The 15873-nt window shown below is 36.2% G+C and overlaps 1 protein-coding gene across 1 annotated transcript in view; it reads right to left on the minus strand.

Moving 5' to 3' along the window:
• ZCWPW2 (zinc finger CW-type and PWWP domain containing 2) overlaps positions 1-15873 on the minus strand; it is a 139336-nt gene that overhangs the window by 14780 nt on the left and 108683 nt on the right. Inside the window, exon 5 of the mRNA XM_068558330.1 lies at positions 8455-8501. Within this exon, the coding sequence (XP_068414431.1) occupies positions 8455-8501 (47 nt within the window). The remainder of the gene's footprint in view (positions 1-8454; positions 8502-15873) is intronic.

Consider the following 15873-nt stretch of genomic DNA (forward strand, 5'->3'; position numbering starts at 1 on the left):
GCTATACAAGTGTCACTGATTTTAAAGAAAACAAAGCAAGTATTAATTCTTTTCTTGTTGGATATAAAAACAAAGAGGTGTCTGTATAGAGGGCATATGCCATTTACTGAAAAAAAAAAAATTAGCATTGCGGACTAGAATGGCAAATGAGAGAACTGCCTTTTATTGCAAAGGACAGAAAATCTATAAGAATTGTGTTTACATCAGATTAATATAATCTGCATAAACTGACTTGATATTGCCCATTTCCTTAAGCCACTATTCATCTAAATTAAAAACTTTTTTTTTTTTTTTTTTAAGCCGTGTGGCATGCAGGATCTTAGTTCCCCAACCAGGGATCGAACCCACGCCGCCTGCAGTGGAGGCATGGAGTCTTAACCACTGGACCTCCAGGGAAGTCCCAAGATTAAAAATCTTTTTAAGCAAGAAGAACAAGTTTGTTCGCTGTGCTAAATCTGAGGGTGTAAAATTTTGATCAGCATTTTATGCTCATAGAAGACATAAATATGTTTTGTAACCTTTTGAGAATAATTGTCAGTCAGTAATCACTAAAGAGCTGCCTACTTTGACAGAAGAATGAATCTGTACCTTGAATAATGTATATAAACTCCTTGTCAAAAGTCATCATATAGAAGGAAAAGCCAATATTCTCATTCCCCTTTGGTAAATCTGCTGGGAAATATATGCTTGGAAAAGGATGAAAACTGGTTTCATGTAACATTGTAAAAGATGGTTATTACTTAATCTGAGTATCTGGAGAGTACCAATAATATAGTTAAGTCTTCAGGTCCAGATAATATTTGTTTTTAACACTTCTTTGAAAAGGAGGGAAGGTTGAAATGATCATTTTCTAGCCCTATTTAAACATGATTTCAACAGATCATCTACAAATCCAGTGTTTCTTACATAGATGTCTGCCAATGACCAATGCTTCCCTCTGGTCAATCTTCAGTAGAGGGGTATTCCTGTGAGATTTGGACAATATCAGAGACCAGTCCCTGGCAACATGACTTATGAACATCTAGTTGTCCCTTGCACTCTCTTCAGCCATGTGTAAGTTCACACTAAAGCACTGTGGATTTCTCTGCTTTGAGGAGCTTACTAGAAAAAATACCGGAGTGTGTGGTCAAGCAGTGAGCTGAGACACAGGAGAATATTTTCCCCTAAAATAGAAATTGACCACTAGACCACCTTAAACAGAAGGCATGAAAAGGCCTTCTATTAACACCTCCCAGTCTTGGCTGAGGACAGAAGTAACAGGACCCCTCAAGGAACTATATGACTATGTACTTCACTGATAAATTTTGAAGTCTTGCACTTGATTTTTTTTTTTTTAACAGTCTTTGACCATCTAGCTATACCAGTGATAGAACACAGAAATTCAGGAAGTTTTTTTTTTAAAATAGCACAGATTGCACTCATATTTATACAGAGCTTCAGAATACTAAGGACTAACAGGAACAGGGTGTCCAGAGAGGAAAGAGTTCCATGGAAATCAGAAGAAAGCAGAACTTATATCAGTTGTTTATCCGATTGAATGAAGCTGGTAAGTTAGATTATTTGACTTGCAATTGGACACTGTCTAAAAATCCAAGTCTGTTGAAAACAATTCCTATTTGTGTATAGTTTTTCCGAAGTCACTGGATATTTTAGCAAGAGCAATGTTGGGAAAAGATAAGGTTTCTCAGGAAGAACTTCTAGAATCTACATATTTCAATTAAATTCTAAAAAGCTGATGTACAGAGAACATTCAATGATTATAGTACCCATATTACACCATTCTTTCTGGACCAAAGAACAAATTTTGAGACCTTCATTATCTATTTTACCACTTTTCTCTCCATCAACTTGAGTAGTAAGGATAATTGGCCTGATTCTTTAACCCATGATCACTGTCAAATTCTGAACATTAATCCTCATCAACATGCAAAAGAAGATGATCTCTCCTACACAGGAAGAGACAGACTCTGCACAATAGCACAATTTTTTAAAAAAAAAAAGACTATTCTTTAAAATATTTTATCTGGATCCAAGTCTTTACATCAGCTCTCTAAGGATCCCAGAGGTTGAAATGAAAGACATTCTTGAGCCTAGATTCCTGGAAGGATATGCAAGATACACCTCCGTTTGTTTGATCTGGGTGACTGTGTTCCCAGTATGTGGGGGAGTACAGATTTAAGATGTGTACCTAATATACGTATTTCATAACAGAGCAAATTATTTTTGAAGCAAAGGTATTAGTACATAAAAAAAAGAAAAATATCACCCCAAAGTCATTACAATTTTAAAGAATTTAAAAGTAATAATTGGGACTTCCCTGGTGGCTCAGTGGTTAAGAATCCACCTGCCAACGCAGGGGACGCCAGTTCGAGCCCTGGTCCGGGAAGATCCCACATGCCGCGGAGCAACTAAGCCCGAGCACCATAATTAGGGAGCCTGCACTCTAGAGCCCGCGCGCCACAACTACTGAGCCCACGTGCCACAACTACTGAAGCCCACGTGCCTAGAGCCCGAGCTCCACAACAAGAGAAGCCACCGTGATGAGAAGCCCGCGCACCACAACGAAGAGTAGCCCCCACTAGCCTCAACTAGAGAAAGCCCGCGTGCAGCAATGAAGAACCAATGCAGCCATAAATAAATAAATAAATATAAATTAAAAAAAAAGTAATAATTTATAGGTCTTCAAAGAAAAGAAATAGTAGGCTTCTGTTGTCTAATATAAATAAAAAGTTTGAAGAAGCTATTACGGGCAGAAGCCAAATGTTTATAAATTTAAAATTATAGATTCATTCTAGTAAGTTACATGTAAATTCTACTAATTTTCACTGGCATATTTTTTCCAATGATAACAATTTCCCTTTGCAAACAGGAAAACAATAGCTATTTCTATTAGACACAGAAAGATCATTTTTAATATCTAGTGCAATAGCTACATTCAAATTCCTTTTGTATGTTATATCCACTTTTATTTTATTTTTTTAAATTTTATTTATTTATTTATTTTTGGCTGTGTTGGGTCTTCGTTTCTGTGCGAGGGCTTTCTCTGGTTGTGGCAAGCGGGGGCCACTCTTCATCGCGGTGCGCGGGCCTCTCACTATCGCGGCCTCTCTTGTTGCAGAGCACAGGCTCCAGACGTGCAGGCTCAGTAGTTGTGGCTCACGGGCCTAGTTGCTCCGCAGCATGTGGGATCTTCCCAGACCAGGGCTCGAACCCGTGTCCCCTGCATTAGCAGGCAGATTCTCAACCACTGCGCCACCAGGGAAGCCCTACTTTTATTATTTTTATTATTTTATTCCTTTTGTATGTTATATCCACTTTTCTATGGATTAGTAAGATTGGTTTTGGTTTTAATGGAATGGGATGAGGAAGGTGATGGTGAATGAGAAATATCCCTAACTTTGGAAGAAACCCAGATTCATCATGTGTGTAGCTTGATGTTGGAGTCATAATTTGTGTGTCTGGATGAGAGAAAGGACTATACTTGTAATGAATATAACCAACAAAACTGAAGAAAGCTGCATAATACGTTTAGTCCCAAATAACAGAGGACAACACCTGCTCTTCATGTGATTAGTAGGACTCAAGTTGAAAAGGTTTTTGTATCTTAACAAAAGAGCAATCACATTTTGTAGAATTCTTTTTATTGCCTCTGGCTCAAAGTTAAAATACAGAATAGAAAACGTGGAGAGTTATGGTTGAAAAGTTTTGAATTTCTGGAATCTGACACTAGATTTTAAGTTATTACTGAACTTGAATTCCAAGTGAATTAATACCTTGAGTGAATTTTCAAATGGGCATAATGTGTAGAGAAACAAAAATTAATACAATCTTCTATTATTATAAATGGTGACATTTTAAAAATGATATTTTGTTTTTTAGTAATTAGGATGAAAACAATTCTTAAAAGTTGAGAGGATATTACTGATAAAGATGAATTTCTGTTTACCAAGTACCAGGTCTGCATAACTAAACTTTGAATTTTCTCAGATAAATCAGTGCACTGGGACAAGTCATCGGATTAGGATACCCCCACCACTTCCACCTCCCAAAGCACTCCCCTTCGGACCTGAAACCCCTGAAAACAAGAGGCGCCTAGCAGCCCTGTGGGTGGAAAACCTACCTTTTGTAAGCTGTAAGCCGGCTGCTGGACAACAACCTGAGAGCTTGGAGACCAGTGTGGCCCTCACACTAGGATGCTGTCATTTTACTTCCAGGGAAGAAAAACAAAGGGATTTTCACGCCTGCTATACTCACCCCTATGCCCACTTCCCCTCTATCCCAGCTCCTCCCATTCCCACTGCCCATCTTAAGAAAACTACAAGAAGGTCAGTTTGGTTGAAGTCAGATCCATAAACTGAAAGTCAAGTCAAAAACAGGGGTAAGCAAATATGTAAGTCCCATAGTAGACTTTTCTATTTAAGAAACAAATACAATCATCCACACTAGAAAAGAGGTACTCTAAATCAAGGGGTCTTTGCTTGTTCTCATAAATGGTATATAAAAGTCTCTGGATATCAACAATTAATCCATTTTGTGTAATTTTACTACTTTCCTACTAATAGTTATCCTACAGAATTCCTATAGATTTTAATTCAAGATAAAAGAGGTAAAGCTTGCAACCTAATCAGGCAGGTTTACTTTTTAAGTTACTAAAGAATATCTTGTTAAAAATCACTCCCCTGGAAGGCTGTTTCATAATACTGCCATAGAGTGGCACAGAGTTTGAGAACAGGGAAACTGCAATTAGTACAAAAAGAACTTTCTATGTGAAGGTTTCCACTGATGATGTAAAGTGATAAATGGACAATTTTCTATATTAATATATATTTATTTATATATTTGAAAATGCAACTCACATCAAAAGAGTACATTTACATCTTAAAATTTTGGTTAGGAAACTTTTTGGGGTAATGAAAATGTGCTCTATTTTAATCTGGAATGGTAGTTACATGGGTGTATACACTTAAGAAAAACTCATCAAACTCCACCCTTAAGATCTGTGCATTTCGCGGTGTTTAAATTTTACCTCAATAAAAAAATTAAATTACTAAAAAGGTTAATCAAATGAAAGAAAACTATAGTAACTAACAGCACAGAAAATGGCAAAATGATGATGGAATACCTGAATGATTCAAGTTTTGGGAACACTGATCTATGGAAAGGTGAAGAAAAGTAAAATCCAAAAGGATATTAAATGAGTTTTGAAACCTGACTGTGACTCTTCCCAAGGGGTTCCTCTACTTACTATACTTTCCTGAGGTATCTCTCTGCCTGGTGCTAGAAGCCAGCAGTAGAGATCTATTATAATATTTATCTTTGTGGAAAGATGCATATAAAGCTAAGTGAATCAAGTGAGTTGCAGTACATGAATTCTATGTTAATAAGCAAGCTTATTAATTAGCACAAATATCCAGACATCTACTCATAAAATGTAAGTGACTTCTGCAATTGGGCTAATGAAATTTTCCTGCTTATTATGAAGAATTTTTGCAATAATTTGGGGGAAAATTTTTTTTTTATCAGAAAATATAATAGCTTGAATTCTTCATACATAAATGTATAAATCAAGAAAGTGGTCATTCGTTTCTGGTAACTGTACTGCTGAACTGAATGAATAAGCATTTTCAGAACTCTAATGAAAAACTGATGAACTCATAAAAGTGCTAACAAAAGATCAAGATGAAAAAAAAATTAATTACATGGGACTGAGTGAACTGATGAGGGTGATTATAATTTTTGTGACTTTGTTTGAATTAAAAAAAAAAAAATCCCACAAGGACTCAGAAGCAAAGAATATAGAAATCAATTTTCACTGCAAACTAAAGGAGCTGTTACAGTGGAGGATTACTGGACTGAATGTCAATATTATGACATAATATGAGTGTGTTTTCGTGTTTGGTAATTGCAATCATTGTTGCTTTTGTTGTGGTCATCCATTTACAATGCTTGGTGTCAGTCTATTTATCTCTTGTAAAAATAAAATACAGTGTGTGTGTACAAAAAAAAAAAGAAAGTGGTCATTAATTTTGTCTTTCAAGAGGTATAAGTTAAACTCTTGGCATTAATAAAAATAAAGTGTTAGAAAAAAAGATATGCATACATGCATACTTTCTATATATAAGCTAAAAAAATTTAGAGGGGGCTTCCTGGTGGCACAGTGGTTAAGAATCCACCTGCCAATGCAGGGGACAAGGGTTCGATCCCTGGTCCGGGAAGATCCTACATGCCATGGAGCAATTGAGCCCGTGCATCACAACTACTGAGCCTGCACTCTAGGGCCCATGTGCTGAAACTACTGAGCCTGCGTGCTGCAACTACTGAGCCTGCGTGCTGCAACTACTGAACCCCGTACGCCTGGAACCCAAGCTCTGCAACGAGAAGCCACTGTAATGAGAAGCCCACGCACCGCAACAAAGAGTAGCCCCCGCTCGCCACAACTAGAGAAAGCCCACGCACAGCAATGAAGACCCAACGCAGCCAAAAATAAATAAATAAATAAATAAATAAATGATTTCTTTTTTAATTAGAAAAATTAAAAAAGAGATCCTTTTCCAATTAGTAACAAATATGTGGGAAGGCCTTAGTTAGAAATATGTAAAATTCTACATTGAAAAAAACTAAAGAAAAAATGATAAAGAGACATATTTCTACGTGTGTGCATTCACTTTATAAACATGTAATTTCTCTCCAAATTAATACATAGATTTTCTACAATACCAATCATCACCTCAACAGAATTTTTCTTGGGAGACTTAACTAAATATTTCTAAAGTTCACCTGTGTGTTGTTTAAACTATTTAAATTGTGCCTTTATTGAGGTTTCCATGGGAAAGGAAAGGTAGGGTAGGGTAAACAGTTTAGGACTGGCTACTTTGAATAATTCTGGAAGGCTTTGGTCTAGAGGGGTGGTCTCCATTGGCTGGAACCTGGCCCTGGGATAATTTAGGGCAGGGGCAATACTGGCTTGGTATTTGAGAATTTGAGAAGAAGGTAGCTGGGTGATGTTTGGAATTTGTTGGTGCATATGAAAGATGTACCCTGTGCCATCTAGAAGAACTGGCTAGTCTTGGGAGGGACAGTCCCTCCCCAGACAGAAAGGGTTTTTAAAATGTCAATTCATCATAATATACATACATACATACAATCTGAAAAACTAAACAGGCAAGAACTATGAAAACAATTTTTGAAAAAGCAGGGTAATGAAGGTTCACCAATCCACACATTAAAGAAAGGATAGAGAAACAATAATTACAGCAATTTAGAATTCTTTTTAAGACTAGATACATGATAGATATAGAAACAGATATTTTGACATGTTAAATGCTGTATGTTATATTATGAAGAAGGTATACTGTATACTATAAAGAAGATAACAAAAGAAAAACAGTAAAGTAAAGAAGGGAAAGATTATTTATTAGTCAATAAATGGTATTCGGATAACTGGTTTGTGTAAGGGAGGAAAAATGTCTCTTTCCTCTATCCTTCTAAGCGCTCGGTTGGGGCCTCTGTAACAAAAGATAGATTAAAAAGAGAAAAGCACACAAATTTATCTAAGGTAAGTTTTATGTGACAGGGGAGCCTTCATAAGGAAATGAAGATCCAAAGAAGCAGTTCAACCTATAAATCAATCAATCAAAGTAAAAAAAGCCCATGAAAGAAATGGGCAAAGATATGCATAGGCAGTTTTCAGAAGAAATATGTCCAATAAGTATATGAAAAATGCTCAACCTCGCTAAAATAAAAGAACAAATAACAGCAGACTGAAATAACAATGGCATATTTTTCTCCTTTCAAATTTTGGCAAATATGTAAAAATTGGTGATATCTAAAGCTGGCAAGGGAGTGGGAAAAGCACTGGTAGTGGTGGACACAAGGAGAGAAACTACTATTCGAGAATATTGCCACTTAAGGAGACTGTCAAGGCTCAACCTATCCCAATCACAGTTTTGACAGTAACTAGAGTTAAACATATCTCCACACACAATGTATATAGAATGACATGTTAAATTTTTAAAATTCTTTTAAAATGCTATTAACTTTACAAATTTTCATTAAAAAGATTCATACAAATGTCTGATATTGTTCTCTACTTAACTTTAAGGTAAAGTCCATATTAAGCTGTGAATTTTAATTATTTGAATTTTCTATGAAGATTGCATACATTATAATAACATGACATATTAAAAATATTTTAGTATATGAGAGTATATACAAATAAAAGTAACTGTTTATTTGTTAACTTACAATTTTCTATTATTCTAATATTTGATAATTCTATAACACTGATATAAGTAACCATAAATATTAAATTCCTAGTGTCAACTAACATTTAGAAGAAAAATTTGATTATATGTTATTTTGATTTAAAATATTAATTTAATTTTCGTTTAAAAATAGTGTTAATCAGATTGAATTTGAAGTCTGTATATTTGATTTAATAAAACATGATCTTACCCTTTTCTTGGCCACCACAGCAACTTTGCCATCTGCTTTGGATTTGTCTGTAAGATAATAAGGTATGGCTGCTTCAAAAAAGTGAACTACACTCCTGTTCAAATAAATGCAACATTACACATTAGAATTTTCTACTTTCTCATACCATGATATGTGTTTTCAGTGGTTCTTTTGATCAAAATGCTAACAAACTCAGCTCCCAGAGTTGAGTAAAACTAAGTAATCCAAAAGTAATAACATCAGGGATCGGTATACTTATTTGACAAACCTCCTCCCTTAAATCTGATGGCTGGTTGGATGTCCACCAGCTAGCACCTAGTGTATCTTATTTCTAGACTCTGGTCAGCTTATGTGCTCTAGAGTATGTAAGATCTGGAATTAAATCCCAGCTACCTCTACGTGTACATCTATTGGGCTGGCCAAAAAATTTGGAAAAACCCTAACAAACTTTTTGGTCAACCCTATACTACCAGCCAGACATGTAATAAAGACTTCATAGAGACAATATCTTATTTAATCCTTGTGATAGTTTTAAAAGGGGCATACTCCATCTGCACTTCACAGCATGAGGTCATGCAGTGGGGGCAGATCCATTTGACTACAAGTCCCTAAGCTTTATGCCTGCTGCCTCCATCTGGGGCCCCTGAGCTGCCAACAGTGCCTCAGAGAAAGACTCAGCAAGAATGAAGAGTCTAATCAAATAGAGAACAGATGACCTTTGAACAGCATGGGGGTTAAAAGTGCTGACCCCTTGCACAGTGAAAAATCCACATATAATTTTTGACTACCCTAAAACTTAACAACTAATAGCCTACTGTTGACTGGAAGCCTTAGTGATAACATAAACAGTCGAGTAACACATATTTTGTATGTTATATGTATTATACACTGTATTCTTACAATAAACTAAGCCAGAGAAAAGAAATGTTATTAAGCAAATAGTAAGAGAAAAAACATTTACAGTACTGTACTGTATATATCAATGCTGTAAGTTATCTGTTTACAAGATGAATCCTCTGCCTGTCAGTACCTACAGCAATAATGTCTTCTATGATACAAAACACTGTAGATGTCATACGTATTACTAACACTAGACATCAAAAATTAAAAGATAATGTGAAAAAGAAATTCATGTTTAACAAAGAAACAGCAACATGACTGCTTTATGGTTGCCTAGTGTAATCGATATGATTGTTTCACAGTAGCCTTTCCTATACACTAATGAATGAATGGTTGTCACATTTTTATGGCATAGAGTAGTACAGTCATACTCTTAAGACAGGATGGGAAACACTGTTACATTTTGTTAAAAAACCCTTACTTGTGATGATACGTTGATATGCAGTATCTCCAATTATGAGAGAGAGAAAGAGAGACATACTGTATGGTAATATAATTCTTTGAAAGCGAAGGCATAAGACAGTAAGAAAACTAACATGTTATTACTTTTATGTTAAATATCACTCACCTTATGCCTATATAAGGTTAGGCTATCCACTTCAATATACACCTTGCACACAATGTTCTACATTATGAATACTTGGGCACTGATGATGATGAGGACACAAAAAGTCTCATACAGTACTTGCCATACAGGTATTCCATTTTCATACGAAGATATTCTCATAATACACAACAGATAAGTTTATTAACTGTATGGCAAGATGATTATTTACTATTCATTGAGTAGAAGTGGATCATCATAAAGGTCTTCATCCTTGTCAACTTCACGCTGACTAGGCCGAGGAGAAGGAAGAGGAGGAGGGGTTGGACTTGCTGTCTCAGGGGTGGCAGAGGCAGACAAAGTGGAGGAGATGGAAGGGGAGACAGGAGAGGCAGGCACATTTGGTGTAGCTTTACAGAAATACATCTTAATTTCTGTCTGACTTTTTTGCTTTTTCATTTCTCCAAAAATGTTTCTATATGGTACCAACCCTTCTTCCACCGTTTGCTTTAGTTTCAGCGCCTGTATCGTAGAAGCGTTCCTGTTGTTTTGCTTTAGCCCATATCATAGAAGAGTCCATGTTGTAAAAAGTCAAAACCCGTCTTGAATATTCGGAAACCTTCTGCCAGCTTGTCTGATGTCAATTTGTTTTCTGGCACTGCTTCTTCTACATCTTCTTCCTCATCTAGCCCTGGTTCAGAAGCACTCATCTGTTAATTCCCCTGGTGTGGTGTCTCTTAGCTCTTGAATTTCTCCAAGATCCATATCTTGAAACTCTTCACCCCCTACCCTTTTTGCCTTATCCACAATCTCTTTCATGATTTCCTTGATTGGCTCCATCGTAAATCCTGTGAAGTCATGCACAACATCTGGTCACAATCTTCTCCGGCAGGGATTTATTGTTTCAGGCTTGATGGCTCTCACAACATTTTCTATAACAACAATGGCATCCTCAATGGTATAATCCTTCCAGACTTTCACGACTTTCTATCAGTATTCTCTTCCACAGCGTTGACAATCCTTTCCATAGAGCACTGTGAGTAATGAGCATTACAAGGTCCTTATGACCCCCTGAATTAGAGACATTGTGTTTGGGGGGCAAGTAGGCCACTTTGATGCCTTCAGTGTTGAACTCATGGGGTTTTGGGTGGCCAGGGGCATTGTCTAATATCAGAAGAACTTTAAAAGGCAGTCCCTTCCTGGCAAAGTACTTCCTGACTTCAGTGACAAAGCACAGATGAAACCAATCCAGAAAAAGGCTTCTTGTCATCCAGGCCTTCTTCTAGTAGTACAACCAAAAGACTGGCAGCTGCTGTTTATCTTTTCCCTTCAAGTCTTATGGGTTCGCAGCTTTATGGATAAGGGCAGTTCTGATCATAAACCCAACTGCATTTGCACAAAATCATACAGTTAGCCTATTCTTTCCTGCTTTAAATCCTGATACTCGCTTCTTTTCCTTTCTAACAAATATCCTTTGCAGCATTTTTTTCCAGAACGGACTTTCGTTTGCATTAAAAATCTGTTCAGGCAGACATCCTTTCTCCTCAGTGACTTAATGGTGCCTGGGAACTTGTCTCCTGCCTCTTGGTCAGCAGAAGCTGCTTCTCCTGTTATCTTGGTCAGCAGAAGCTGCTTCTCCTGTTATCTTGACATTTAAGCCAAACCTCTTTCTAAAATTATCAAACCATCCTTTGCAGGCATTAAATTCTCCAACTTTAGATCCTTCACCTTCCATTTGCTTTAAGTTGTCAAATAATGACCTCACTTTTTCTTGAATCATATTAGAGTCTAAGGTATGTCCTTCTGATAGCAAACCTGCACCCACATTAAGGCCACATCTTCAATTCAAGATAAAAAGGTACTGCACAAAAAGTGCAAGGTTTTTGCACATGCTGGTGTAACCACAGTGACGGCTTCACAAATTTCCTTTCCTTCTCTTTTTTCTTTTAAACAATGGTTGGATTCATCCATCTTGAAATGGTGGCAACTTTAGCTGCAGACCTCAATCTATGGTACATACCAAGCATGACTTATTTCTTGGGAGCACTTCCAACATCACGAGTGGCACTTTGTGGGTCCCATGGTGCTATTCAGGGTTTATGGTATTGCACTGAATATTATGGAAAATATTGGGCTGGCCAAAAAATTCGTTCAGTTAGTGAATACTTTGTTCAATAAAATTCTGGTAAAAATGAAAAACGCGTCTTTTATTTTTACTTAAAACCGAACGAACTTTTTGGCCAACTGAATACATGAGAACCGCAAGAAAGAACTTTCTACTGTGATATGCCACTTAGTGGAAAGACGAAGTGCTCATGCAGAGGTGACTGGTGTCACAGCGTTTTAAGCAGATGTGCACTACATTTGGGCTCACTGCTACAGCAGCAGGAAATGGCTAGGAAAGTATTACCGTAGTACAGTGTGTATCACAGTTATCTTTATGCAATCATGGTTTAATACTGCATCTTTATGCTTGTTTACATTTCTCTCGACTATGAATGGTTCCACATACAATCTGTGTTTGCATATATTTTGGTAAATTTTAACTTTTTATAATAGATTTGTGCATATTTCATGGTAGTAAATGATAAAATAGACTAGTATCTACATATATTTTAATCGTTCATGACATACCTTTTTCTTAATTTTTTCAATATTTCTAGGCTATGCAGTTCATCTGTGAATTTTTTCAAGTTGTCACAAATCTCCCCCACATTTTCCATATATTTATTAAGTGAATTCGTTGAAATCTGCGTGTAAGTGGACTCACGCAGTTCCAACTCATGTTGTTCAAGGGTCAACTGTATAGAAAATTATTTCAAGATATAATTTTGATATGAGCAAAAGTATGTATGTGTGTGTATTAGTAAAAATCATTGGCACGACTGCTGGATTTTTAAAAAATGTTCAATCTGGAATTCCATAATTGAATAGATTATATGTAAATATTTATTCATAGATATGTTTTAGAAACCTTAATATTGTGGTAATGAAAAATGGAAAGAGCTATGGACATTAATTGTAAAGTTTTAGGGTTACATTTAACATTAAAGAAAAATGCATAGAAATTTAATTTACAATATAGGATTATAATTCACAATGAACAAGTAAAACAAAAAGGATAAATACCCAAGAATATAAGAGAAAATAAATGCTTGCTATCTAAAAGCAAATTTTGTAGTAAAAAAATTATTTTCATAAAACAGAAATCTAGAGGAGCAGGTTATTATATTTATACCTACAACTGGCTGGTCACATGTAAACTGCCCTTTTTCCTGTGCTCAGCTGTGTGCTTGAAATAATCCCTTCTTCTGGAGTACACATTTTCCCTACTGATGAACGTACAAGACCATCTACCAACACAGATGATTCTTCAACTAGGAGAAATTCCCACCTCTTTTGCAAATCCATAGTCACCTTAGGCCATAGAACTTTCTAACTTGTATTGATATTATGTATCAATGTATGTGTAAGCACTCTGCAAGGCTAAGATATGTCTCAGGGCAGGGACCATTTTTCATATGCACAGGTGCTCAATTTTTTTATACTTAATTAAATGTATATGTATTTTATTCAAAATATTATATGGATCTGAAATATACATTGTACCTGAACAAATTAATATAATTTATTAATTGAAATACATAGAATATTTACATGGCATAAGTTACTGTACTAGACAGTGTAAAATATAAAACACTGTATGTTCTCAGACCTTCAGTTTCTTTACTGATAACCCAGGAGTAATATATTGGTATATTGTGAGATTTAAATAATATAATCTACATAAATACAGCTCCTAAAACAATGTCTGGTGGATTTTAGATAATCAAAAATGTTCTCTTTCATTTTAGCTAATTGGTATGTGTGTTAGAGAGAGAGAGACCTCCTTGTATTACTAGGAAAAATAGTTCATTGATGATATATTTCACTATTGTCTCTTTTTAAGTTATTCCATCATTATTCCATTTAAATAATTATTTGTCTTTCAAACATAGTTGGGAATAATTGATGAGTAATGATAAAATAGCAAAATGTTTCAAAAGAGAGGAAGAAAAAAGATCGTGGCCCAGTGAAACCTGATAGCAGTTACAAGATAGAATAAGTTTAGTTATATCTAAAAATTTTTTTCTCCCTGTTCTTTTGAAGACCTCTGATAACAATAAAAATCACAATGAAACATTAATCTGTACAAATAGCTAAAACTGCACAAAAAGAAACACAGAAACTAAAATTGGATCCAAAAGACCCTGATCATATATTGAGAGTTAATGATAACAGAATAGAAATTTATGTTTCTCCTCAAAACATAAGTCATTCTTATGTAAAATTTCCAGTAGGGAGATGAATTGGGAACAGAAATATCCAAACTGTTGTTCAAGGAACTTTTTATGCTCAAAAGTTGCAGAATCTTCTTCCAATGCAAGAGAACCACTCTAATTTCAAATGCCAAAGAGAAATTCTGATGTAATACTTAAAAACATAACAATCACTAGCGGTTTCTCTGATAGTAACAGTAGGTCCATGTTCAACTTCAGCAGCATTAACTACTTTCTAAGAGCTGCATTCTCCCTACTGAGAAAGGTTTAATTTCCTCCCTTCAGAAATCTCTGCATGTAAGGACCCTCAGCAGTTAACAGGAAATGTAGATTTGGATAATTAAAAGGGCCTCTTCTGAGCTACATCCAAATCATATTTTTAAAGTATAAAAGAGAAGCTGCAGGTAGAAAATGAAAATGTTCCAAATGAGTAGAGATGGTTATGCCTCATGACCCATAACAGATGTTAAAAATTTTTATTTACAACCATATTAGAGAGAGGTACAAATATTAATATAAATCAATGGCTTCTCTTCTTTAAATAATTTTTCTAAAGCTTGTCCATTCATGGCCTCAGAAAAACTGTCAGTATGTTCTTCTTTAAACATGACAGCTGAGAGCATTTTCTTAAAAACAAAAAGGACAGTCCAGTTTCCTGTCTGGCAGTAAAGAGCTCGGAAGTCACCACTCCATCCTAACAACAAGTAAAAAGATGAACAGACTGAAAATCAATAACTCTTCTTAGATCCCTCAGGGAGTGAGTTCACAGGGCAAAGCACTGCCCCCAAATTTGGAGACAAATTGCTTACTGGCAAATTAAAAGAACCACAACTTACTAGAGTTGAAACCTCGCCAAGAGCCAATGCCTGGGAGGGAAATAGGAACTGAAATCCACGAAGTGCTGGAGGCTCAGTGTGAACAAGCCTGAGAGAGAAAAACCCCAGAGGGATCCAGTCCTGGGGGAGGGAGATGTACTTTGGTGAATTTACCTCCAGGAGCTCCATCAAGTTCTCACAGTGCCAACTGGGAAAATAATTCCCTATGCTTCAGGCAGTGGGAGGAAAAAAGTAACCGTTCTGAAATATGCCAGAGCTTTCAATTCTTCTAACAAGGCCTGCCCTCAAGAGAAACTATTTTACCAGAACCTAACCTACTGGGGTTTTTTCAGAGCCTAACCAGCCTGGGGGAAGGGAAACGCCCAAATCCAGCCTGCTGTAGCCTTCCATGTGGGGGAAGGGAATTCCAACTCCAGCCCCCTTTGGCCATCATGGACCACCTAAGCAGTAAAAAAAAACCGAGAAGCACTCATGAAACTCAAAGCCCAGGACTGAGACCTAATCACAGGACTACAAAATGCCTCCCCTACCCCACACACCTTACCACTGCACTAGTAAAGGCCTCTTTACCACAGTTCTTTTTACCTAGTACATCATGTTCACCTTTCCACAAAAAATTACAAGACATACTAAAAGGGAAATCACAGTTTGAAGTGACAGAGCAAGCGCTGGAAGCAGACCCAGATATGGCATAGATGTTGGAATTATCAGACTGTGAATTTAAAGCAACTACAGTTAATATACCAAAGGCTCTAATGTTAAAAGTAGACAACTTGCAAGAACAGGTGCGCAATGTAAGCAGAGATGTAGAAATTCTAAG

Source organism: Eschrichtius robustus, chromosome 12, assembly GCF_028021215.1.
Source record: "Eschrichtius robustus isolate mEscRob2 chromosome 12, mEscRob2.pri, whole genome shotgun sequence".
In the NCBI taxonomy this organism is placed as follows: domain Eukaryota; kingdom Metazoa; phylum Chordata; class Mammalia; order Artiodactyla; family Eschrichtiidae; genus Eschrichtius; species Eschrichtius robustus.